This window comes from Sebastes umbrosus, chromosome 1 (assembly GCF_015220745.1).
Source record: "Sebastes umbrosus isolate fSebUmb1 chromosome 1, fSebUmb1.pri, whole genome shotgun sequence".
Lineage (NCBI taxonomy): Eukaryota > Metazoa > Chordata > Actinopteri > Perciformes > Sebastidae > Sebastes > Sebastes umbrosus.
Window position 1 is genome coordinate 11,668,773 of NC_051269.1, and position 27,329 is coordinate 11,696,101.

General features: G+C 41.0%; 1 protein-coding gene across 4 annotated transcripts in view; it reads right to left on the bottom strand.

Moving 5' to 3' along the window:
- LOC119492565 (E3 ubiquitin-protein ligase TRIM62-like) overlaps positions 1-27,329 on the bottom strand; it is a 42,315-nt gene extending 14,986 nt beyond the window's left edge. For 2 of the 4 annotated variants that reach the window (XM_037777118.1, XM_037777109.1), the window contains exon 1: positions 24,694-24,812. Coding sequence is in view for 2 of the 4 variants with exons in the window: in XM_037777092.1 (XP_037633020.1) it covers positions 24,694-25,101 (408 nt within the window). In the remaining 2 variants the exon portion in view is untranslated. Of the gene's footprint in view, positions 1-24,693; positions 25,214-27,185 lie in introns of those variants that run through there. The other 2 variants (XM_037777092.1, XM_037777100.1) reach the window with 2 other exon arrangements.

Below are 27,329 nucleotides of genomic sequence, written 5' to 3' on the forward strand. Positions count from 1 at the left end.
TAAAATAAATATAAAGTGTGCATTTGGACAAAAGCCTCATACATAAATGATAATACATGTGTGGCAGTAAAAAAGGCGTCATTGCCTTTGCTCTGATTGAGGGGAAAACTGAAACAAAGGAAACAACCTGGCACAAGCCTCATTTATTTATTAAGCCGCCCCCGCTGCTGGTCTCTCTGCTCATGTAACCTGTGTGTCACATAGTGTCACCTCCCCTGAACACCAACTGCGGCAAAAATCCACCGAATGGAACTGTCAGTTTAGTGGGGCTGATAAAACAACCATCACTCAGCTACCGGGCTGAAATAAATGCCAGAATAGATCTCAAGTGACCGGAAACATATATAATAATTTAACCATCTAGTCTAGCAGGAAAAAAGGTTAAAGGTAGAGAGGAAAAAAAAATCAGTCAATCTGTGATGCAAAATTAAAAAGGAGCAAATGTGGGCTGTTGGAGATGAAGCATTTTTCCTCTCAAGGACAGAAACGGTGGAAAACAATGGTTGGTGCAGAGGGGGAGCGTGACTCTCCATGCTAATGATAGGAGTGCGGCAGGCTCAGCAGGCTCTCCGCCTCATCGCTACACGCTTGTCTGCAGCAGGTCAAAGGCCGCTCCCACACACTGAGATAGACCAACACTGACAGACTGGCAGAGAAAACCTGCTCCTCCACTCTCCTGCTGCACATCGTCTGACTGACTGACTGGTCAGAGAGGGGCAACTTCAGCTGTGGCTGCCGTCACGCCAAGAGACGGATGTGTCAACATGAACCCACACGTTCCTGAAAATCACCTGCAGTGTTTCTTTCAATAAACCAAGTTTTAGATTCACATTGTCTGGGAGTTTTGCATCATCCTCTGCAAACTGGATATATCCACTCTGAATAGAACTTGTCGCTAAAATTAAATGCGCTGAAGAACGTGTACTTAAGCTTAATTTAAGCAGGCGAAGCTGCATTTTAGAAACAGCAAAAAAATCAACCTTAGTGAAATCATCTTCATACACGTTAAGGTCCTAAACCTCCTCCATAACGTGCAATTACATAATCCTCTTTAATCTTCCTGGAAGCAAAAGGAGTCCTTTGAGTATCCTACAGATGGGAGATTTTCTGTGATGACATATAACCCAAACAGAGAAAAAGCCACAGCTGTAGTGTCCATTACTACTACACATGGGCAAAGAATTAATACCTGAATGTGATTCACTGGCATCTCGAGGAAAAATGTGCGTTATTATGTGACAAAACAAAAACAAACAAAGACTCTGACTCTGTGTGTGGAGGCGTCGCTCTCCTGTCCATCACATCTGGCCAACACAAGTCTGACATGACATTTCCTCAGGACGTCAGCTTGTGAGAAATGGGGGTCACGGCTGGGGGATTACAAATCTAAAATTCATTTCATCCTACTGTCGTTCCTTTCTTCCTTTTCCTCTCCTGTCAGGTTAGCAGCTCCGGTGGATATTTACGAGTAAATAAATGAATAAAATAATAGACTATCAGCACGATTCGGAATGTGCATGGGGCTTAAAATTCCTCAAAAACTTTCGTTACAGCTGCAGACATGATTATATTCAGCAGCTCGTTCAGGATTGAAAGAGCGTTATTGGCTTCAAACTGCCAGCCCCGACGAGGAGGCGAACAAAACAACATGCAGTGCCACAGTATGAATAATAAAAAGCCTACAGGATGGAGAACTTCCTCTTACACACAACAGGACCAGCTTTCCAGTGATTTCATTCACGTGCACTGACGAAAAGGGAGAAAAAATAAACAAACATAACAAAGCGCACTTTGCAACTCATCTCCTCACTGGAGGACATACAGAAAGCAGAGCCAATGCGCTGCTCAGACTTATAATTAAAGTGGAATCTCGTTCATCTGTTCATCATTAGACAGGGAATGCAAACCCCAGCACAGCCCATAATAACTCAATGTACTGCGAGTGATTTTCACAAGGACAGTTTGGCATAACCTTCATCAGGCTGAGGGTGTAATTCTGTCAGGCAGCAGACAGGGTTGGGTAAATAGGACGCCAGCCAATAACAGAGTAGTGAACACACTGCAGCCGTTTCAGTTAGGCAGTAAGCTTCATGGGCTAATTCAACACAGAACCGGATCTCAAATATGTCATCCATGTGCCGCTTATGCTTTTTTTTGCTGCTGAATGATTTATTTCCAAGAATTTTTGAGCACATCTCTGGTAAACACAAGATTTAAAGTGGTGCTTTTGTGTGACTCTTTGTGGAGAAACTCGCAGATCTGTCGATTAAATCAACTAATTGATTAGTCGTGTTAGTCGACTAAGAATTTCTAGGGCTAGAGGACAGCCCCCTGGATGTTTGTGATAGTAGATATTATTCTAGCATGAAGTCAAAGCTAATGTTCTCCACATCTGTACGCGATAAGCAATGCATAGCCTTTAATGATGAAAGAGCATTTGGAAACACTTGGTTCATTCTTTATGTAAGATACAAGGTTCATTTACAGTATTGTCATGTAGCAACCAAACAACTATCATAACAATCTCTCCATTATTTATTTTATTATTAATATTTCATTTATTATTATATTATTATTATCATCATTATTATTATTATTAGTAGTGATAATTAAAATATGTTTATTTAATTTATTAATTATTATTTTATTAAATCATTATTATAATTTTTTATGTTTTGTTTTGAAATATACAATTTGTTTTTTGTTAATTTCCAATGCATATCTTTAAAACCAATAAAATTTGATCACCAAAAAAAACAATCCCTCCATTATATTATGATACAAAATGCATCTTACTCTCCCCGTTACCTGTTTCTGTACCTAACTATATGTTATGATTAGGGCTGTCAATCAATTAAAATATATAACATTTATTATCTGTTCAAAATGTAACTTAAAGGGAGATTTGTCAAGTATACTCTTAATACTCTTATCAACATGGGAGTGGGCCAAATATGCTGCTTTATGCAAATGTATGTATATATTTATTATTGGAAATCAATTAACAACAAAAGCAAATATTGTCTAGAAACCCTCACAGGTACTGCATTTAGCATTAAAAAATATGCTCAAATCATAACATGGCAAACTGCAGCCCAACAGGCAACAACAGCTGTCAGTGTGTCAGTGTGCTGACTTGACTATGACTTGCCCCAAACTGCATGTGATTATCATAAAGTGGGAATGTCTGTAAAGGGGAGACTCGTGGGTACCCATAGAAACCCATTATTATTCACATATCTGGAGGTCAGAGGTCAAGGGACCCCTTTGAAAATGGACATGACAGTTTTTCCTCACCAAAATTTAGCTCAAGATTGGAGCTTCATTATTTAACCTCCTTCGCGACAAGCTATCATGGTTGGTACCAATGGATTCATTAGGTTTTCTAGTTTCATATGATGCCGGTTATTAGGTCATTCTAGTTTTAAAACTGAGCCCGCTACAACCTACAACAAAACAGCAAACAGAAGGCAGAGAGCCAAGATACATAATCTGCCAGTGGACCAAAAGTAAGAGGAATCCTACAAAGTGCTGCGTTTTCTAATTGGAAGCGAGGAGTGAAAATACACAACTAAAACCAACAGTGCACCGTTGCAGCAGGCCGTCTCATCAGCAGGTTGTCGCGATGAAACATGATGACAAGCGACTAGCCTGTGCGTGGTCCTGTCCTCGCAGTGCAAGGACCCTTTCACAGCACTCAATGCCAAGCCGAATGCAGCCTGAAGACACTGACACAGTGAACGAGCTAACAGCAACTACTGATGTCACAACTGCAGAAATACTCGCTGTGATATGAGCGTTGTGTTCTGAGGTGCAAGAGTTTCTAATGTTTTTTTTCTCTCATCTGTTGTTTTCACAAGCACTGCCATTCAGTGCGATATCAAAATGCAGGACCGATGACCTCTGGGAATATATAACACGTTGTGTAAGCACCGCAGCCTTTCAAAATATTTCTGATATATACACACAAGTCATCACTTTCGTGTATAAGCCAACAGAGGCTGATGTATTTGAGCTGTGTGCTATGATAACTGTGGTCTAAAGGATTGGAGACCAATCATAAAAATGTTTCACCTGCCTGTCTGGGGTGACGTCTGCCTCCCCCCCCCTCTGGTCCCGGGAGGCAACCAAAACAAAAACTTGTGAAAAGAAACAAAAAGCAAAACATCTAAACTGCTGTCTCAGGCTGCAAACTCTGGTATATTTGTTCCAAGACGTCAAATAGAGCTCAAGCTGCGCCGTACATGCCGCAGCCGTGTTTCCTCTAGCATCAGCAGAGCCTGCAGCCTCTCCAGGGGGACGAGAGCGTCCCTGCAGCCTGAGCTCAGCCAGCAGAGAGGCCAGCTGAGCTGAGCTGACTGAGCAGGACGGAGACACAATGTTCACCTCCAACATCTGTCCTGGCGAGACAGAGGCAGCCGGAGACGGCCTGTACAGTACGTGGGTATATGTTCATCTACTACACAGGACAGGCTGTGGTACTTTCAGATCTGGACTGATGAAGACATGGAAGATCATTTTTATCAGGGCTGCAACTAACAATTATTTTCAACTCATCAGTTTAGTGCTAACGAAGGTAACACTTCATTTACAGTTCTGCAAATTTCATGGTAATTAGGTGATAATTAGCAAGTAACCTATTTGAAATTTCTTGGATTTACTGCCAAATTACCCCAATATTTACCTCAAAATTTATCAAAATGACTTTATTATAAATGTAATTTAATGATTATATTATGCTATTTCCCAATAGATGGTCATTTATTGTAATACATTTCCTGGAAAAGAATACAAAGTTAATTGATATGCTTTATTTCCATGTATGCTGATAAATAGATAATAATTAGCAAATAACTTCTTTAAAATTTATTTCAAAAACTCCCTGAACCATTACATTAGCTACCAGGTTACATTTGTGTAGACAGTAAGTTGTGTGACTTACTGGCGAGATTTGTGCCTGATCAGAAGTGTCTTCTACTAGTTTTGGTTTTCCACCTCTGATGAAGAGCATCGCACAGCCGCCTTCTCAAGCCTAAGGGCCATATTTTAACCATTATATGCTATTTTAACATATAATTATGAAATCATGTTTATAATAAAGTCATTTTCGATACGTTTTGAGGTAAATATTATATAGGTAATATAATATAATTATCCCCTAATTACCATGAAATTTGCAGACCTGTAAAATGAAGTGTTACCCTGGAGAGATTACAAGACTGATTAATCGATTGACAGAAAGTTAAATGCCAAAAAGTTTGATAATCGATTTGATTGCTTAAAATGAATGTCAGGCAGAAATAATAACCTCTGGTTCCAACTTCTCAAATGTCAGGATATGCTGCTTCTTACTGGCTGTAAATTGAATATATTTGGGTTTTAGACTGCTGGTCGGACAAAACAAGAAATCTGAAGACGTCACCTTTGGCTCTGGAAACTTGTGATGGGCATTTTTTACTATTTTCTGACATGTTCCTAAGTGAACCAATTACTCTATAAGATGTCAGAAAATTCAAAAGTTCACACTACACGACATTCACAGACGTCAGATCGCTGTACTGTTCACACTACACAACTTGCTGTCTTGTAATCGGGAGTCTTTAAGTGGTTGTGGTTTTCACACTGCATGACTGACCGGAGACAGGAGGTCACACACTACAAGATCTTTCACCGGGAGAATTCCCTATTGAGGTCGCCAAATTACATTTTGCCAGGAAAACACACCCCGGAAGTGACACGCGGCGTAGTCATGCTTGTTGAGGATGTCGTTGGCACACATGTTCCCAACATAGCCTGTTTCCACACGTCTTTACTATTTCCACTATGTAGATAAGTCACTGTCTGATCTGGGGCTTTTGCCCGGAGGAGATCTAAAAACTGTCGGCAGGTGGAAAATCCGGGCTTAAGTCGTGTAGTGTGGACTAGGCATAAGGTTTAATTGTTTGTTTTGTCTGACTGGCAAAGAGTAAAGAAAAACAAACACAAAGATATTGAGTTTACAATGATAAAACAAAGGGGTAAAAGCAGCAAATCGTCATATTGAATTAGCTGCAACCAAGAAATGTTTTGCATTTGTGCTTGATAAATGATTTAAAGAGGACACATTATGAAAAAACTCACTTTTCCAGTGCCTGTGCTCATACATTTGGGTATCTGGAGGAGTGCCTACCAACCCACAAACTGTGAAATAAGACAACCCAGTCAGTTTTTCTTGTGGGCTGCCTATATCAGAAAACATTTGATTCAACAAGCCGTTCAGATTGACTCCCCTTCCTATGTCAAATGCAGGCTCGTTAGAATATTTCGCCCACGGTTTGAGAACTACCTTTACACATAGGTTGTACCATATTTCTCACAAGCCAATCAGAGCAAATTGGGCTTTTTTGGAAGAGGGTCCTAAGAGACAGGAGCTAAAACGGAGCGTTTCAGACAGAGGGTGAATACAGATATATTCAGACAGACAGTATGAAGAAAATAATGTGTTTTTTGAACATTAAAGCATGAAAACATGTTCTACTAGAAACCCGTATGAGTATAAGTATGAACCTGGAAATGAGCATATGTCTCCTTTAAAGATTAATCTATACATTTTTTGTTAAATTTTCAGCAATATTTTTTTTCCACAATTAATACTAGTGTAATAACTAATTTGTTCAATTCCCATCAAAGGAAATTTAGCTGACAACTATGTAAAAACTAAAAGGTACATCTTTTAGTCTTATTACTGAGCAGCCCTACTACTACACTACTGCTACAATTTCAGCACAATATTTGACAGATATATCTTCAGAAATAGCCGTTCTTTGACAGATGAAACAGGTCTGCTGTGACTGATCCAATGACCTCCACATCTACTACATCTATTTTACAGGAAACATTTGGTAAAAGCAGTAGGGATTATTGGAGGCGCTGATGCTGGCGGCCTCCTCCAGTCCTCTGAATATAGGGCACGTCATGTAAATGATGAATGCTCAGGGGCTGCTGCTCCACTTCCTGGAGCGAGGAAGGGCACAGAGTATGCAAATATTTTACCCCCAAACATGAATAGCTGAGGACAAAAAAAATACAACACTGCATGTCGGTTTTTAATATTTTTATCCTTAAAATGAAAAAGATTCACAGGGTTTGAATTGCTGACGAAGGTCTACAGAGTCCACACACTGAACTGAGGGAGCAGTGAGAACGGAGAGTGTGTAGTAAGGTAGCTGGATGTCTGAGCGGGTCTCGGAGCATCAGTGGTAAGTTTGATAATCTACACAGCGGAGGACAAGCCATTTAAGAGGAACAGGGGGTTCGTTGTTGGCACTGAAGTGGAAATCTGAGAAGTGTCGAGCGATAAGAGCGAGCCTGCTGTTTGCAAAGAGTCACCAGCTTGACAGAAGACACTCAGTGCTTCACCATCCGTCCTGAGGCTGTTACAGCACAACCGGCTTCTACACAGCTATTCAAATAACAAGTCTGAGGTATACACACAAATTTCACAACTGAAGTTGGAAATTTATATGACAGACAGCTGGGTTAAATGCTTACGGGCCTAATATGGAATTTCAGAATATTCTCACTACAGCAGCAACCCGTTTAAACCCATCTCTGAAGAGCCATCAATCAACCCTGTCAAGAGCAAGACGCTAATCTCGGAGAGTGCCGCACATCATCTCAACAGGCAACTGATAAACATTAACGTCACAAAAATGTACTTCCTTTAGGACTGTGAGATTACAATCCAAAATAAACCACAAGCGTCTTCTATGAATCACCAACGTCTGTAACTATTTCCAAAGAAAGGGATCATTAGTAAAACTGGTTCAAGTAGCTATATAAGGAAGTTGTGCAGCAACCAGACTCAAACTATTCAGAGTTTTATATGTTTGCATATAAAGAGCCAAAGTGAGACTGGAACTTCCTGGTTCTGTTCAAGAAGTCCAAGTCTCCAGCCTCAGAACAGCGCCTTCCTCAACAGTATGTTGTGTGTTTGTCTGCATAAGTCTCTAAAGGTCATTTTCTAAAAAAAGAAAAAGAAATTTGGTCCAATATTGTTGAAATACTGAATATTTCTGTATTTAGCGGCCTTTAAGGAACAGCATTGCACATATGCCTGAGTATATAACAGGTCAGGGCTTGACAGAAGAGGTGAGTCGAGGGACTGAGGGGGGTTCAGATGTCTGAAATAAGATTATGAGAAAGACTACTAGAAGTATTGGTGAATTTTGTGCCTGCATGGGTTTTTGTGTCCTCACAGTCCAAAGACATGCAGGTTAATTGTGTGTCCATGTGTCAGCTCTGTGATTGACTGGGAACCTGTTCAATTACCCCGCCTCTCGCCCAATGACAGCTGAGATTGGCTCCAGCCGACCTTCTAATGCAGTCATTCCCAAAGACTGGGTCGGGACCCACCAAGAATTTATTAGGGTCGCCAAATGAATGTGCAGAATTTCTTCCATAGTCTTTAACATTTATATCTGCAGTAAACCTTTGAGCCACATGAGGCAGCCTGAATGTTTGTATTGTTCTGATAATTGTAGTCCACTTATAACAAGTGTTGAAATTAAAATTGTTGGAAATTGAATTTCCCCTCGGGGATTAATAAAGTGCCTTTCTTCTTCTTCTTCTTCTTCTTCTTCTTCAATTAATCTAATATGAAAGACTAGCGTTTATTCTGTTTCTTTTACTGATGAGAGGGAAAAGACAAGAGCCTGTTAACTTCACCGAAATGCATTTATTTGGTCTCATCTATAAAGTATTTAACCTGTGCATTTGTTTTCAATAACATATAAAACAAAGTTTATGAGACGTATATCTCTTCGACATGGCTGGTTTACCTGTTCAAGATAACACGAGGTGATGTGGAAATGGCAGTAAAAATGGTCAGGAACGTTGATTTACGTACAAATTCGCTCTTCTCACGATTTATAGATGAGGCCTATTGTGAAGTGGGTTGTGGTGGTTTGTCATTTTTATAAAGTGTTCCCCAGAAAAAAGATTTGGGAAACACTGTTCTAAAGCATAAGCAGGAAAAGCTAATGTATGGAAGGAACCAAGCAATGATGACAGTAACCGCACTAGTACATTTTCGTGGAAGCTTTTTTTGTATGCAAAAAGTACACAAAGTTCTGTTAAACATTTTAAATAGTTTCTAAAAACTTCCTTGAAGGACAATCAGATATGTAGTCATTGAGCTAAGAGACATTGAATGTGGCCAGCATTGGTACTGATATTGTGCTCCCTAGTGTGAACTTAGTATTGTTCTTCTGTTGTTTGTTTTGAAGTGGTTGTTGAAGTTATTGTGACTCCTTTAAGATTTTGATACAAATGATGTTTTATCTCTGTAACCTGCGCAGTACTTGTGGCCTCAGCCCAGGGACTACACATGAAAATAAGCGTTTAGCTATATCTGATAGGATATATGTATTGTGCACTGTCCCTGCTAAATAGATACAAAAATAAAGTAATCGTGTAATGCTGTCGATTTTCCTAGAAGATTTTTGAATATTGGAACTGTCCATAATAGTATTTTTACTGTCACTGTTTTACGTCAAAAGTTTCAACTGCAAAATTTCAGCAGTGAGTTCACCTACATTTTCTTCAGTTTAGTCTTTTCTAGTTTCATTTTCAAGGTTCATTCACTAGACTAACAGCTATGTTAGGAAGCTCCACCTGGCTATACAGAAACCAAACACACAGAAACCAAACTTGCCGTCATGCAGGCATAACAACACAGCATTTCCTGCTTACACCATCATCTCTTTGCTGCTGCACACTGACTTCACTGTGAGGACACGCTGGGTAAACACACCCTGAAAATGACCCTTGGACACGTTTGACTGCCAGCAGATTTTCATCACAACCAAACACAAGCTCGTGTCATCTTTTAGAAAAAAGCTTCTTAGGATTAGTCAAAAACCTCTAATAGTGACTAAAAGTCAACATGTTGTTAATATAAAAACCATGTAGCATGTGTCAAGCGCAACAAATCACCATGTGAGAAAACATGACGTGGTAGCATGCCAGCGAGCGCCACACGGCAGGGATAACAAACAGATTTGTTTGCCTCTACTTCGTCTAAGCACCGTGGGTGCAGCTGGAAGCTATTCGGTCGTAGCTGTTGTGTATGCACTCGCCAGCAGCTCTATCTGACCAAATAAAGTGTGCGTCTGCTTCTCTTTCACGCAGACATCAAATAAATATTTGGGATGTGTGCCTCTTTTGTCGAGTCACACTGTAAAATAACAGACTGTTTCTGCAGAAGCTGGCAGTACAGTTCCATGAATTTTAAGTGTAGCCTTCAGTCAGGTCTGCATGTTATTAAATCCCCTGATGATTCCTATAATCTACATATTGAAACCTGGATCATCATATTAAAAAGTTTCAGGCTCTGCTTGAGCACAGAGCAGGAAAAAAATATGTTTACAGTTGATGCATGTCTTGTTTGTGCAGTATTGACCAGCTTCAACCCACACAGCCTTCCAAAACTTAATATACTGAATATGATTAAGATCAGTCTTCAGGAAAACTCTCTCTCGGTTTTACTCCCAATTATAAGAAAAACCAAGGCCACATACAAGCAAAGTGGTATTGTGTGCTGTGCAAACAAAATATATAATACAGAGTGAATTATTAATCAATACTACCACAGTATAGAGAGACAAATAACTTCCCCTTTTTAAAGCTAGACACTGTTTCACTCGCTTCAGCCAGACAATGCAACATCTACTACTGTGCTGGACAGAAAGATTTGAGCAGTTAGTCACAAGATGACACATGGGAGCTCCAGTTGTTGAAGTCTTTGTCATGTAAGCTTTGTTAAAATGACAATGCTCGAATCTAAAGCCCTGCACAGCAGTAGAGACCAACTCAGCGTAAAAAATGGACAGAAAATCCCACTAGGGCTGCAAATAACAATTATTTACATTGTCAGTTAATCTTTTAATTATTTTCTTGATTAATCGATTAGTTGTTTTGTCTATAAAATGTCAGAAAATGGTGAAAAATGTTGATCAGTGTTTCCCAAAGCCCAAGATGACGTCCTCAAATATGTCCACAACTCAAAGATATTCAGTTTACTGTCATAGAGGAGTAAAGAAACCAGAAAATATTTATATTTAAGAAGCTGGAATCAGAGAATTTTGACTTTTTTTTTCTTAAAAAATTACTCAAACCTATTAATCGATTATCAAAATAGTTATTTGATTAGTTATCAACTATTAAACTAATCGACAATTAATAGTTGCAGCTCTAAATCCCTACTTTTTACTTTTCAGAAAACATAGATTTAAGCAAAACGTCTTTATAAGCTAGTGGAACAGAAGCTAACCAGAAAGTGGGGCAGGACTTCAGCTCTCCAAACGACCTCCTGAGAAAATGCTCATCTTTTACCACATACCCACATATTATAGCAATGACGACAAAGTGAAATCAACGTTCGTCCACACTGCCGTTTTAAGGTAATTTTTGTAAGTATCTCTGCCACATTAACGGCTGAACAGAACAAAAGGCAGATGAATCTTTTCTTCCTCGTCCGGTTTTGGTCAGCAAACCACAAAACTGAGCTTTAACATCTGGTAAGGAGTGGAACAGACAGCCAAGTTACTGCTCTAACCTCTGCTCAGTCTCCTGCTCTCTGTGATAAACTAGATGGTGTTTTAATGCAGACAAGTTCACCATTTAGTTGTTCTCATTTACATATTTTTCCGTTTCTGTTGACAGACATCTGAACCAGCTAAAAATAGTCATTTTATTGCTGGTCATAAATGCTACTTGTTCATCAGGCTAGCAGTAATTCTTTGGTGCAAATCAATACGATCATGAAGTCGCCTCATGACAACACCTGTATCATGTGATCACCTAGATTGACATTTAAAAGGAAAGTGGGTTAAAGGGGGTTAATCTTCTTAACTTTAGCGCCACACCGCCCCCAATCAGGCTCGCATAATTTAAAAAGCTCAGTTTTCTCATTCACATTAAAATGCATGTTTTCAGATTTAATCTTTCTGCAGATCGTTTTCAAAAAGCTCTGTTTTCAGGTGTCAAAAATCGTCATCTTGGTGTGCATGAAAAGCCAAAATGAAGAGAAAAAGATTTCTGAGAGACGATCAAGCAAACAAACCGATTCCGAACACCTCCGGCGCTTATTTAAACGTGTTTTTTTTTTTTTAAACCACCACCAAGGCATGCCTTGTATATCAAAAGAGGAGTTTTCTCTGTCACTTCAATACATGGCGGTGCTGATAAGATGTTCTTACTTGACTTTTCCTGATTTAAGATGCATCCCTTTTCCCAGCCCTCTAATCTATCTGACAACTTACATTTTTAATGCTTGACGAATGCTCGCTTGTTTTACAGCTGCAGTTATTGTAAGTCACAGCGGATAAGAGCTTCTGCTAAACGCCTAAACTGCAAACAGCTGCTGGAGCAGGAAGCCTCCGTTAATGTGCAGACTGGGAGCGATGATGAGTGGAGGAACCAGGGTGAGGACAGACAATACAGCTGGCTGCTCCCCACTGATTAGCCTGACCCTGGATGCATACTAAATGCATTATGGGAAATAAACAAGCTCTTAGATTACCTAGCCAGAGAAACTTGAATTGACCATATATCACATTAATAGGTAATTTAGGAGTTACGGTGTTTAAAACAGCTAATGGGGATATCAGTTAATATACAGGCCAAACCAGCCATGCAAAACCTTTTTTCACTTTCATTGAGTGTTTTCTAAGACAGAGTATTAGGGCCACGTTGGGGAAAACTCAATAAAAGTCAGAAGTTTAAGCAAAAAATAGTCGTAGTATTATGAGAATAAAGTCATAATATTATAAAGTAGTAATTTTACATGTTTATCACACGTTACACGTTACATCATCATAAGTATCAGGACCTTGAAAAGATTGTGCAAGAAACTGTGTTTATTTCGAAGAAAAGAACCCCACGGATCTGGGGGAAACCGCCTCTCTTGTGGAGGAGGAAATTACTCTTTTTCCTCATAAAGTTATGACTATATTCTTGTAATATTACGACTTTCTTTTCCTGTAAAGTTATGACTTTATTGTCATTAAATCACAATGTTTTTCTCGTAATATTATGACTTTATTCTCGAAATCTCCGATTTTTTTCCCCCTCAATGTGGCCCTTATACTTCTCTGGTAGTTTTCCACTTTCACACATAATCATAAAAACGGATTATTTAACAAGCTTTTATTCCCTCTTGACTCAGATAATTACACAACTGTTTTGCAAAGAGCTGTTGTTTAATTTGACACCATTTCCCAAAGCTAAAACTAGACCGAGACTAAGCACCTGCCTGCCTGCCTATCAATCACCTCCTGTCCCACCTGGACTGTGGGAGAACCACAGGGTTGTAAGAGAAATACAGCTCGACTCTCTCATCTAGACAAAAGAGGTATTTAAGAGGTAAACATCATCAGGCTCCTTCTCCCTCCTCCTCCTCCTCCTTCTAGACTTGTTAGCTCAGGGTCAGACCTGAGTCTGGCTGATTGGAAGCTGTAAATGAGGACTCCTATCAGCAGCACGTCTAATTAAATCAGCTGCAGCAAATCACGGACGCTGGGAATTACAGGAGATTACAGCCCGGTCCGGCCCTGCCCAGACCCTCGAGAACAATGGCCTGTAATCTGTCTTAATTCCCCAGCTAATCAAGCAGCGCAGGGCTCAGAGTCTCATGGCTGCAGCGGCTGGGTACAGCAGTTCACATCCACCCAAATATCAAACTGACACGGACAAAACAGTAAAGCAGAGAAGCCTAAATAATGCGACCACTCATGGAGCAAGATCTGAAATTGTCTCAGCCAAGAACTCATCTTCCTCAAACTCTCATTTCATATTCACCACTTTTTAAAAGCTATTCTACCTCAGAGAGAGAGAAAAAGAAACATCTTCCACTGCCTGGTCTTTTTCATTTAATGAAATCTTTATAGCGGTGTCGCTGGTGTGCAGGCGGCTCTCCCTGCTGATCTGCCTCACATTAGGGAGCAGCATTAAGCCTCGCTTTAAGCCGCAAAACTTTAAGGACAGCACTTCCCCTTTCATCCACTAAGATGACCAGTAAATCTCTCCTCTCCACCAGTGATCCTTCCTCTCCCTCTCTGGTCTGCCAGACCAGTTACAGCATGCACAGCAACCCTGTGACCTGCAGGTTTGACTGGCAGAGAGACATGTCTGACTACTGATGTCAGCAGGTACAATGCATTCATTTACAATGAATCATTGGGAGCTTGTGCAATTAAACAGGAAATGAAATACAAGGGCTGTCAACAGATTAAAATAGTTAATCACGATGGATTGCAAATTAATCACACATTTGTTTTATCCATTCAAAATGTACCTTAAAGGGAGATTTGACAAGTATTTAATACTCATATCAACATGGGAGTGGTCAAATATGCTTGCTTTATGCAAAAGTATGTATATATTTATGATTGGAAATCAATTAACAACACAAAACAATGACAAATATTGTCCAGAAACCCTCACAGGTACTGCATTTAGCATAAAAAATATGCTCAAATCATAACATGGCAAACTGCAGCCCAACAGGCAACAACAGCTGTCAGTGTGTCAGTGTGCTGACTTGACTATGACTTGCCCCAAACTGCATGTGATTATCATAAAGTGGGCATGTCTGTAAAGGGGAGACTCGTGGGTATCCATAGAACCCATTTTCATTCACATATCTTGAGGTCAGAGGTCAAGGGACCCCTTTGAAAAAAAGGCAATGCCAGCCTTTCCTCGCCAAAATTTAGTTCAAGATTGGAGCTTGGAGTTTCGTTATTTAACCTCCTTCACGACAAGCTAGTATGACATGGTTGGTACCAATGGATTCCTTAAGTTTTCTAGTTTCATATGATACCAGTATCTTCACTCTAGCTTTAAAACTGAGCCCGCTAGAGCCTACAAGTCGCAAGTTGCGTTAATGCGTTTGACAGCCCTATGAAATGCACTTCTGCAGAACTCTTCAGAGGTGGCTATCTTTGAGGTTGTATGATTTACAATGTCGCAAAGCAAATATACACTCAGTTGCCAGTTTACTCACTACATTTCTAAAACTATCCATCAATCTATATGACTCAGTGTTATATTTGACTTTTCCCCTTTCCATAGTTCATAAATTTGTAGTGTGTTATATCTTTATTACACCTACTGTGTGTAAGCATGTGGCAACAGAACATGTTCACCATAAATAATGAAAAAAGAAGATATGGAGACTAAAAACCAAAGATCAATGTATTAGACGAGGAGAGGATGACGATGGCAACAAAAACTGGCAAATCAATTGCACAAATCGAATGTTCAACAATTTTTTTTCTGTGTGTTAGTTTAGTTTTATTGTCTGATTTTGGAATATCACTCATCTTCATCACTTCATAATTTTAACCTATTAGACATTAGTGTACAATTGTTATAATTAGCATATTAATTATTGAGTTATGGACAAAAATGTGTTTTGTGAGGTCACAGTGACCTTTGACCACCAAAATCGAATAAGTTCATTCTTGAGTCCAAGTGGACGTTTATGCCAAAGTCAGATTTCAGACTGGGAACAAGAGAGAGTTGACAGACAAGACGATGGCGGAGGATTTGGTGTCAAAGCGAAAAGCAAAAGCTCCTATTTGGCAAAGCGTCAGATCTAAACCAAATGATATAAGGGAACCATAACATAATAAGACAATCGCTGAGCGACGGACGGAGTGGTCACAGCCGGTGTGCATGGTGCAGCGGCTCCGGGTGGAAACCTGCAGCCTTGGAGCGAAAGCTGGACCGGAGAGGCCAGATACACAGCCGTCCAACGATAAAGATCAAAGTAAGCGGTCTACATATATTGAGCGCCATATTTTCTTGTAAAATGTCCTGTGTAATCGGTAACACCGGTCACAAGTTCATTAAACCAGTGGGAAAATTCCCTCACCGTGACATCCCTACTCTGGCCATTGCGGTCGCGGAAGCATAACAACATCAGCTTCTTAGCTATCTATGAGCAAGTGGGGACTCATTAGTCTACAATCATTTCTAAGAGTATCATTAGTCAATATAGTTTTAGGAAACACCTGTTAACTGGATTTTGCGATCATCTTGGCCTTAAAATACTTTGGGAGATAATCTCTTTACAGTATGTGGCTGTAAAACATCTTTGGCCTGCATGTTTCCTGCCCTCATCTGTGCAGAAGGCCTACATAAACATTTCTAATGCACAACAGATGTATCGACATCTGACTCACTTCACTTAAGCTTGAGCCAAAGTAATCATCTAAACAAGACAAAATGTTGTGTGATGGACGCAGGAAGCACCAGCTCTACTTTCTCCAATCAATGCAGCTGTTTATCTGCTGATCTACCAACAGCCTGGGCTGAATTAAACATGCAGTCCAACTCTGCCCTGCCTCAAGCATCATCAGTGGTATCAGTAATAAGTGCAGCACAAGCTACTGCCTCTCTCTGGATGAGGATAATATGCCAGCGCTGCCCTAATGGAACATGACTGTTCTGTCTTTCCCCATGGCTTCATTTCCGCATGAACGCAGCCTCTCTGCCACACCACTCTGACTGACCGCCAAGCCGGACCAACTCATTTGTTTGGGGGGGAATTAGCAGGGTGGGAAGCAGCTTCCCAAACTTCCCAATTGGTTACCAAACAAGATCTGTAGCTTTTAATAAAGCACATACCTTCAAAACAAGAAGATTACTGAGAGAGAAGAAAGCACAGGAAAGAGAGGGAAAAAAAGGAGAAAGAGAGAGATGGAGCTGCTGGAGGAAAGGAGAGCAGACTGTGGCGAGCCACAGGGGAGATGGCAGCCGTGGGTGCCCTTGAAATTGCCTGACTCATTACTGCAGCAGCACGGCCATGCGTGGTGATGGCAGGCTCGGAGAGAGCTCTCGGCTGGGGCTCTGACAGTCAGAGAGTGAAAGACAGCCATGTTTTTTTAAACCACCAGAGGAACACTTCAAAGGCTGGCATGCTCGTTCTTCCTTTTCAAAACGCCACCCTGCATTACAGCGAGGCGGACGAGAGAACCCGCTAATACGTTTTCATGATTAACCCGCCTGTTTGTTGTCTGACAAGGAGGGAATAAGTAGGTATAAGAAAGGTGTTAATGGAGGACGGCTCACAGGTGCATCTGGACATTTTGAGTGACAGGTCTGCGTGGGCGATTCAACACTACATAATCATTTAATTCTTCAGCTGCGTGGGCTTTAGTCGAACTCAGACCAGCATTACTGCACAGCTGCCTGCTGCTATACCATCTACTGTATGGTATCTATACTCTGTGGGACAAAGTTAAGTCCCCAAGTATGCATGGATAACCAGGGGCCACAGTCTTAGTCCCCTTCTTGTCTGGGCTCAACATCGCTGTCAAGTAGAGCGGAAACACGTCCCTAGGGCTGGTAGACAGCAGGATGTCTAGCCCTGCTATACTGTGGTCGCACACAGCCCACTGACAGCCTCCATCATCACAATTAAGGCACAGTGGCTGCTGTGGCTCCCACTTTGTCCTCCACAGGAGTTGACTGCCAACTTTTAGGCCACAGTGGTGTGATAATAAGAGCGCAGCTTCGTCCAGCACCAATCAGGGTTACAGCGATCCAGCCAACCTCTATTTAAGATGGCGCCAGTGCTCGGAGGCTGACCGAGGGAGGGAACTGTAATCTCATCACCATTAACCATGTTGCCTAAAACAAAAGGCATCATTTCCCAGAACATAAAGCACACATTGTACAGGGTGAAGGATGTGGCTCGGTAGATAAGAGTGTCTGGCTCTCTGGTTATAACCTCATTTAATGAGTTCAAAGTAAGACTGACGGGCCAAATGAATTTCACAACAAAATAAGGATTAAAATGATGAGACTGCTTGGTTAAGAATCTGGAGATTTTTAGGGCTGATTGTGGCTCAGTTTAATGTTTTAGTTCAAGATGTTTGAGAATTTTTTTTTTCTTGAAAATTGAGATTTTGCATTTAGAGTGCTTTCTGCTCTTGTACATTACGTTTAAATGGTGTTTAATGCCGTCCAATATGCCCGGTGGAATAAAAACCCTACTAATCAGAATGCATTAGTTCCCTGTGAAATCTCCGCTCCCTCACAAATCCTCCTCCATCCTACCTTAATGTCCTTTATGTTGCGAAATTTGCGCATGCAAGCAATTATGTGCTGGGTGAATGTTTGCCAGATGTGCGTGCGTCACCCTGCAACGGTGGTCGGGTGCTGGGTCTGTGTGCGTGTGTGCATTACAGCTTTGGCCGCAGAAGCGTTTACGGGAGGAAAAGGATGCAAATCAGCAGGAGGTAAAGCTCTCAACACGGCAACAAGACTCAAGGCCTGAGGTCAGCGGAGTGACATGCCAGGCTAAGGAGATTACAGCCTGCCACGGACTAACCAGAGGCTGCCCTCGTCAGTGGACACTGGCCAGTCAAACACACTGTCAACACACAGTCTCAGTGGTGGTGCCATGACATAACACCAGTGTGTTGTGTATAGGGCTGCAAGATTATGGCTAATATTGATTTTAATCAATATTGTGGTCACGATTATTTATTATGATTATTCATTGATTTTAAGGACAAATATAAATACATTTAAATAAACGCAGCACTGCTTTATGCTTTCACTTCCAAGTTGAAAAACTGTCATGGCCATTTTCAAAGGGGTCCCTTAACTTCTAACCTCAAGATATGTGAATGAAAATGTGTTCTATGGGTACCCACGAGTCTCCCCTTTACAGACATGCCCACTTTATGATAATCACATGCAGTTTGGGGCAAGACATAGTCAAGTCAGCACACTGACACACTGACAGCTGTTGTTGCCTGTTGGGCTGCAGTTTGCCATGTTATGATTTGGGCATATTCTTTTATGCTAAATGCAGTACCTGTGAGGGTTTCTGGACAATATTTGTCTTTGTTTTTGTTTTTTAATTGATTTCTAATAATAAATATAGACATACATTTGCATAAAGCAGCATATTTGTCCACTCCCATGTTAATAAGAGTATTAAATACCTGACAAATCTCCCTTTAAGGTACACTTTGAACAGATAAAAAGAGCCAAAAATTGTGATTGCGATTAATATGCGATTAATTGGGCAGCCCTAGTGGTATATCTAAAAACCTTTGGGAATTTAGTCTGTTTGAGAATATCAAATCTAAGGCTTCAAATACTGAAATGTATTGTAACAGTGAATTAAAGCTTATGTAAAATATAAGCCATGAATAGATATAAATTGTGAGATGATGTATTTACAGTGATGACATTTATCACCAAAGAAATCCGAACAATTTTGCCGACACAAAGCAGTTCTGGATCAGACTACGTTTTTATGTTTCTGTAGTTCATCATGGTGGCCCAGCGTAGGGGGTTGTATGTTTGAGTCTGATTGTCTACTGTGGATGTTGAAATTTGATTTTGTCATCCTTGGAGCTCTGAAACACGTCAGTGTGTTTGAAGATAGAAGGGTTGATGACAACAAGGTGATGGAGGACATGTGTGTGTCATCCTGCTCCTCTTGCGGGTGATGGAGGATGACGTAACTCAGCAGCAAACACTGCCGGGAAAACGGACAGTAACCGTGAACCACTATTACTCAGACATTAGTGTGCGTGTTTTTTTTTTTTCTTTGGTTTTCCCGTACAACAAAATCATGACTCTTCACAGAATATTTGGCAATTTTAAGCAGACCATAGAAGTTCTCCTCCCCCTCTCTGTGAGCTCATCTTAAAGAGGAGTCACAGTTCTGCAGAACCACACAAATGATGAGTTATATCGCGCTAACAGAGAGGCAGAGGAGAGAGAGCAACGTATATACACAGCTTACGCCAATCCAAAATCCCATGTGCCAAAGTGTCAAACAATTCGGCACAAAAAATCAAGCTTTGGCTCTCGACCTACCAAAATCCCCCCTCTCATCGCCAAACTTTCCCACCCTGTAAAGGTTCATTTTAAAAGAGGTCACCAAGCTGGCACGGCATGTACCCCTCTGGCCCAGGCAGTCAAAACACTGGAGCTGATTGCTGCTGCACTCTAACACATCCTCACCATGTTGTTTTGGCACTTTAGCTAAGCATCGTCGAGCCTCATGCTGAAAGTGAAATTTGTGCCTGCAGGCACAGCTCTCACACATTAGTTTCTATCTGACACACAGCTCCTGTCTGCTCTCTGGAAGGAAACAAGAAATGATATCTATTATCACAGTGTTACTTACATGGACTCCTTAATTCAGAGAATAAAGTTCACAGTTACGGTAGACACGTTCCTAATAAAGTTGACTTTGTAATCTCAAACGAACGTGACAGAAAATAATTGTGACACCATCTGCCGCCGTGTTCTGATGTTTGTGTTTGTCTCGTAAGACATGATGAGACGTTACGTAACAAACCGCCCCACTTGTAGATCTAAAAAGGCGAGTATGCCAAGCTCATCGGGAGACTGGGTTGTCTCCGATGGGGCCTCTGTATGCTCGTACTCTCTTTCAGTATTGTAGATCTGGGAAGCCTCCAAAGCTCCTGCCAGAATATAAAATGCCAGAACGCCGCCTTGAAAAGCGCTCCAAGCAGAGGGACAAGCTGGTGTCCAGGAAGAGAGAAACATCTTGTGCTGGGCCTAATTACTTCTGCTCCAAGATTACACGCTTTTGACCTTTCTCAGGCTTCCAGTGCAGAGCCTGACTGGAAATTAAGGAGGACAGCATTGAAGTTCACAGCGCTGTTAATTATATTCAATGCAGAACACAGAAGGGCACCGCTGGAGCTCTATCGTCTCACTATGTTTACATGAAATCTGTACTTGTCGTTTATGTTTTGATTCTCTCCTCACAACCACCTGAATGGAGTTAATTGGTTATAATCCCATTAAAACATCCCTAAAAAAATAATAATATTTAAAAGCATTTGATATTAAGAATGAGAATTAGACTGAATTGCCATATTGCTTCACTCATTCATATGCTGATTATTGTTTGTGAGGTTTTTTTTATTTTGTCTGAACAGAATTTATTTATTGTGCACATGGAATTTGTTTTGGTGCAGGTATCAGAAAAGCAAAATAAAGAAATAAGAGAGCAAAATAAAATAAAAAATAAATGCTATGTTACATGTAAGGGTCATTGTCATTGTTGTGAAATAAACCCCAACAGGGCGATGCAGGACCCCGATGCTAACATTTATAACACTGCTTATCACAAGGCTACTTACTTAAGAAATCAATAATGTGACACAAAAATGTTCCGCCAGACTCCGACATCAGGACTGCGCCCATAGCAACGGTCTGTTATACATAGCAACGGTCTGCTATAAAGAAAAAACAGACCGTAGAACGCCATGATTAACCAATCAGAATTGAATATTTATGATAACATACAAATACACAAAAGCAATACACTGGGGCTGTCAAAGTTAACGTGATAATAACAAAATCGTTTTAACGCCACTAATTTCTTTAACGCAATCGATCTTTCGGAGGTTGTAGCGGGCTCAGTTTTAACGCTAGAGTGAAAATACTGGTATCCTGTGAAACTTGTAAACCTAATGAATCCATTGGTACCAACCATGTCATACTACAGCGGCTAAATTCAAACTTACGCAAAATTTTGACGAGGAAAAACTGTCATGGCCATTTTTAACGGGGTCCCTTGACCTCTGACCTCCAGATATGTGAATGTAAATGGGTTCTATGGGTACCCACGAGTCTCCCCTTTACAGACATGCCCACTTTATGATAATCACATGCATTATGAGGCAAGTCATAGTCAAGTCAGCACACTGACACTGACAGCTGTTGTTGCCTGTTGGGCTGCAGTTTGCCATGTTATGATTTGAGCATATTGTTTTATGCTAAATGCAGTACCTGTGAGGGTTTCTGGACAATATTTGTCATTGTTTTGTGTTGTTAATTGATTTCCAACAATACATATAATTGCATAAAGCAGCATATTTGCCCACTCCCATGTTGTTAAGAGTATTAAATACTTGACAAATTAACTATGATTACTATGATTAACTATGGGCCATCATGCGATTAATCGCGATTAAATATTTGAAATCAACTGACAGCCCTACAATACATACAACAAAGTTTACAGAGAAAATAATGGTCTGCGTTATATGTACATAGTGTACAAAGATACCAGTAATGTTGTCAGATGAGTAACTCCAGTGCAATCAGCAGTTTAGATATATAACCAATAAAGAAGTAACGTATCTGTCCTGCAACTTAATTTTCAGTTAACATGAAAGCTGCAGTAACAGCTGATAGGAGCAAACGTATAGCTGCATAATCTCATCCACACTTATCGCTATTTTTCTGGCTCTGGCAAAGAAGGACAAGGTCCCAATTCTTAATCCAGTTTTACAAAACTCTGATTGGCTTTGTTGTTTTACCAACAGCTGTCAATCAGCACAACACAACACCTCAGAATGTCTGAGAAATCAGAAATGGTGTCAACTTCTGAGGTTCGTACTCTGAAAATGACAAAATGTCCTTCATCAATTCTGTCTCACTATTCTGCATCAGATGAAGTTTATAATTCAGCTGCAGCTTCCATACTAACCGGCTCACGGATTCAGAGCAGTGAGAGCAAAATGAGCTTGCCAGTGTCAAAGATACACTTTCAGAGGAGTGCAATAGGTCAGTGTAATGAATAGTCAATCTCATTGATACAGTCTCTGCAGCGCTTATAAAGTAACACTCAAAAGTTACAGCGGCTGTGGCATTATATAAATGCAAACCAACAGTAAAGATGATAGTATAGCATTAACCTCAATGTTATGAATAACCAGAGCTGTGAAAGATTGTTAGTGTGACGTCCAATGTGGCCTGAGCGTTGGTCTGATCTGCAACGGCAGAGTGTAAACCCTTCAAACCTGCATACATGAGTGTTAACAATCAACACTTTGGTCTGTTTCTTATCAGAAAGTTCAGCTCGCTGTCTGCCAACAAAACTGGAAGCCAAATGTGTTTTATGTTATAAAGAGCAGATCTCAATATCTACATTGGTAACAGCAGCAGACTTAAGAAATGAGACAGGCTACATGAAATGAGACTGGAATGTGTTTCTTTGCATACTGGAGCTAAGGAGGAACGGGATTAGGAGCTTTGTTTCACAGTTATTGGATTTTGGCTCTGTGGGAATGGAATTATCCAAACACAGAGAGGAGAGCAAACACTGAACGGTTCCTGTTGATGTGGAAAATATGACTCAGTGTAAACACACATGACACATTAACATAAGCTTCGTAAGGAAGCTCGTATCTACAAAGTTACTGTCATGAACAATATTATTGATCTGAACATTAATGGATCAGTTTTTTGTTCTCATTTCAACAAACGCTTCACATCTTCTCGTACGCTTACATTTCCGGAAGGCTGGCCCACACTAAAAGATTTTTGAAATCTTAACAGATGTTTAAAATGTGAGAGACCTCCCACATAACGACATGTTAAATGTTAAATATAATAGTTTTGTTCCTACAGTGTGTGGTGAGCAACGATTTGGTCAAAACAGCACACCACACACTAACAGATTCATTCATGAACAACAAAAGTCCCGACTCAAAAAAATGGATATCTCGCAAAATCTCAAACGATCAAACGTGACTTTAGTCCAAATAATCATGGCGTACGATGGGTAGGAAGAATTAGCGATGTTAGTTTTTGCTCTCAATGGATGAAGTCATGGAGACGCGTTAAATAAACACTCGTGTTGTTGCCACAAATCAAGTTGCTCCTCCATTTCTGAGGTCCATCTTACTACTACTTTATGCGTTGAGGTTTGCATTAGCTCATGCATTATCCGTGGGCGCCATGGTGGCGGTGATTGTCCCACTGCTTCAGTCAGCTTGGTTACCAATTGGCTACCATTTTTCCCACGTGACTGCGTCATCGGCTGTCCTCGGGGTTCCCCACACACAACAGGATATCCGATTTGAAATCGGTGTGGCCAGGATGGATCGGGGGGGATGTAAAAAACACTCTTAACATACCTCACACCACAAGAATATCTGGATAGATAGTCTTCAGAACTATCAAAAAATCGAGGTTTTGCTGACGATTGTCAGGAGGGAGGAAACAGGTCCAAAATCAGCTTGGCTCTCATGTAGTCTGTGCGCGGCATTACTTGCAGAGCCAAAATCCTCTCACTGAGACACAATTCTTCTACTTTATGCATAAAACACTCAGAACACTATGACACTCCAATACTATCCATAGTGCATCACTAGTATCAGTGTTTCATTTGTACATTTTGTGAACTATTTCCAGAATTTAAATGTGTAACTTAAAATAACCATTGCTGGCAAAAGGCAGGTTTGACATTTATACACAGTGTAAAAAAAACTTTATTTCAGAGCCAGAATGACACCCGACTGAACTCACAGATGAGACAGGTAATGTGGCCATCAGCGAGGGAAAACTAAATTAGATACGTTTCACTCTTCAGCACCTATTGCGCTCTAAGTACTCCTGAGCGAAGCACAAAATCCCCAAACTGCTTCAGTGGAGCTGCTCTGTGGCAATAGAGGACTGAGGTTGAACTGTCTGGGCAGCTCCCACAGGGCGAATGAGTGCAACTGCCTGAATGTGGCGTGGAGTGCTGATGGGTTTTAAGAAAATGTCAGCCTCACCCTTGCTAATGAGCTGTCAGAGTGTGTGTGTGTGTGTGTGTGTGTGTGTGTGTGTATGTGTGTGTGTGCTTTAACTGACCTGTATCTCCTCGTACGCCTCGTCAATAGTGGTGACCTGGTGCTGCTCGTGTAGCGCCGGCTCGTCGCAGAAGAAGCACACCAGACTTTTGTCGGTGAGGCAGAAGAGCTTGACCTTCTCGTGGTCCTTGCAGGGGTAGGAGCTCCTCTGAGCGTTGAGGATGGCGTCCAGCGGGAATGCCGAGTAGCGCTCCACAATGTTGGACAACTTGAGACTCGGCGAGAGGAGGGGATCGGTGAAGGTCCTACGGCACTCAGGGCAGTCCCGCACTCCGTGAAGCTCCTGTCTGCTCCAGTGCTCGGTGATGCACTTCCTGCAGAAGTAGTGCTCGCAGCCAAAGCTGACGGGGTCCTGATAGATGCTGAGGCAGATGGAACAGAGGAGCTCGTCCTTCAAGCAGCAAGCCATTTGCAAAGACGGAGGCTGAGCGGCATCTACGAGGGCAATGCTCTGGAGCTGAGTGGTTTAATCTTCAAGTGAGTGGGTTACTGCCATGTGGGAGACTTCACCTTTATTGTGTCTGTTGAAATAACCATAAGATGCTATTCTTTTATTATGCACATAAACAAATCATCAACAGGAGCGGATTCTCTTGGTTGCACTTTAACAAAACAGACTTCAATGAGAGCCCAATTAACACATAATGGTATAGTGATTGCAGTGAGCTGTCACAGCTGGCTGTCACTTTTTAAGCAAAAGTGCCAATCTAATCACAGGTTCCAGCTTCTCAAATCTGAATATTTGCAAGTTTTCTTAGAATTTTCGGACAGTATTGAACAGCTTTTTGTTGGTTGGGTGTGTCAGTGGCAGTCTTTGCATGTACTGTTGGTACTGCGTGTGTGTGTGTATGCATGTGGACTAGTGACAGCCTGTGTATACGGCATGTACGGTATGTACTGTGTTATGGCGCATTTCTTAACGGCAGATAATGTATGTATCCAAGACACATTTCCTTCGGGACAATAAAGTCTTATCTTATCTTTTGGATGAGTAAAACAACTAATCTGAAGATGTCCCCTTGGCCTCTGGGGAAATTTGATTTTTGACAACTTTCAGACCAAACTACTCTTATTGAATATAATAGGAAAATAACAGGAACATGGACAATGGAAATAATAGTTAGTAGGGGTGGCAGTAGCTCAGTCCGTGGTGACTACGGGACTCAGGAACCGTAGGGTCGCCGGTTCAAGTCCCTGCATGGACAAAGTACGGAGTGTGGACTGGTAGCTGGGAGGTGCCAATTTGCCTCCTGGGGCACTGCCGAGGTGCCCTTGAGCAAGGCACCAAATCCCCTAAAAACTGCTCCCCCCCGGGCGCTGTATAGTAGCTGCCCACTGCTCCTAACATACTAGGATGGGTAAAATGCAGAGAGTACATTTCACTGTGTGCTATGCTATATACAATGTGTGACAATACAAATTTGATTTACATTTACATCATCTAATAATGATGTCATACAGAACCTGAAGCATGTCCTATAGGTTGCTCTTGTAACCTCTTACTTTCTTAACATTAAGATTAATTTTAATTTAGCTTTCACAAGAGAGCATTCACACAATCTAGTTTCACTTTCTTCCTTTACCTGAGGAAACACCTGAATATAGTAATGCTTTTGTCAAAAACACTTCTCCACCTTGCTCTCATTGTGGAGGATTTGTTGATTTCCACAGCAAACTGGCTGCAGCAACCAACCACCCAGTACATTTCACTGTGTGCTGTGCTATATACAATGTGTGACAATAAAAATTGATTTACCTTTACATTGTAGCCCTATGATAAGTGTTATTAAAAAACAGCACAATCTAATAATGATGTCATACAGAACCTGAAGCATGTCCTATAGGTTGCTCTTGTTAACCTCTTACTTTCTTAACATTAACATTCATTTTAATTTAGCTTTCACAAGAGAGCATTCACACAATCTAGTTTCACTTTCTTCCTTTACCTGAGGAAACACCTGAATATATTAATGCTTTTATAAAAAAAAAAATACTTCTCCACTTTGCTGTATCCCTTTCCACCTCTCATTGTTGAGGATTTGTTGCTTTCCACAGCAAACTGTCTGCAGCAACCAACCAACCCACAGGGACACAGAGGAACACCTGCAGCAGTAGGTGTTATCTCTCAGCCCAGTGTTATAACAAGCTGACCTTTAAATTCACATTATGAAGAGAGCTCCAACAGCTTGTGAGCTTTTCACAAACTATGGAGCCAACATGTGTGTTGTAACTCAGCATGCATGCTATTTTAATTGCTCCACATTGCTTTAAAGCTGGGTTTGTAAACATAAACCGAGCAGCAGGACCACGACAGCACAGCAGGAGGATGAGAGGAGGCAGACACACACAGAGGAAAATGAGGCAAAACTACTTTAATACGCTACACATTAAGAAGCTGGAGTCGGAGGAGACGTGTGAGAGGTGAAGGTATCTATATCTGACAGTTAATAACCAAATAAATGAACAGGAATGGAGAAAAAAGGCTGAACTCACCTTCCTCCTCGCAGCGACAGACCGCGGCTCTGATACACTAGAGTCTATCAGGAAGGAGAGCAGCAACCAGCGGCAACAGACCGTACCAACTGCGTCTCACAACGGAGGGGTGTTATCAAACATTATATTTACAAGATAACTGCT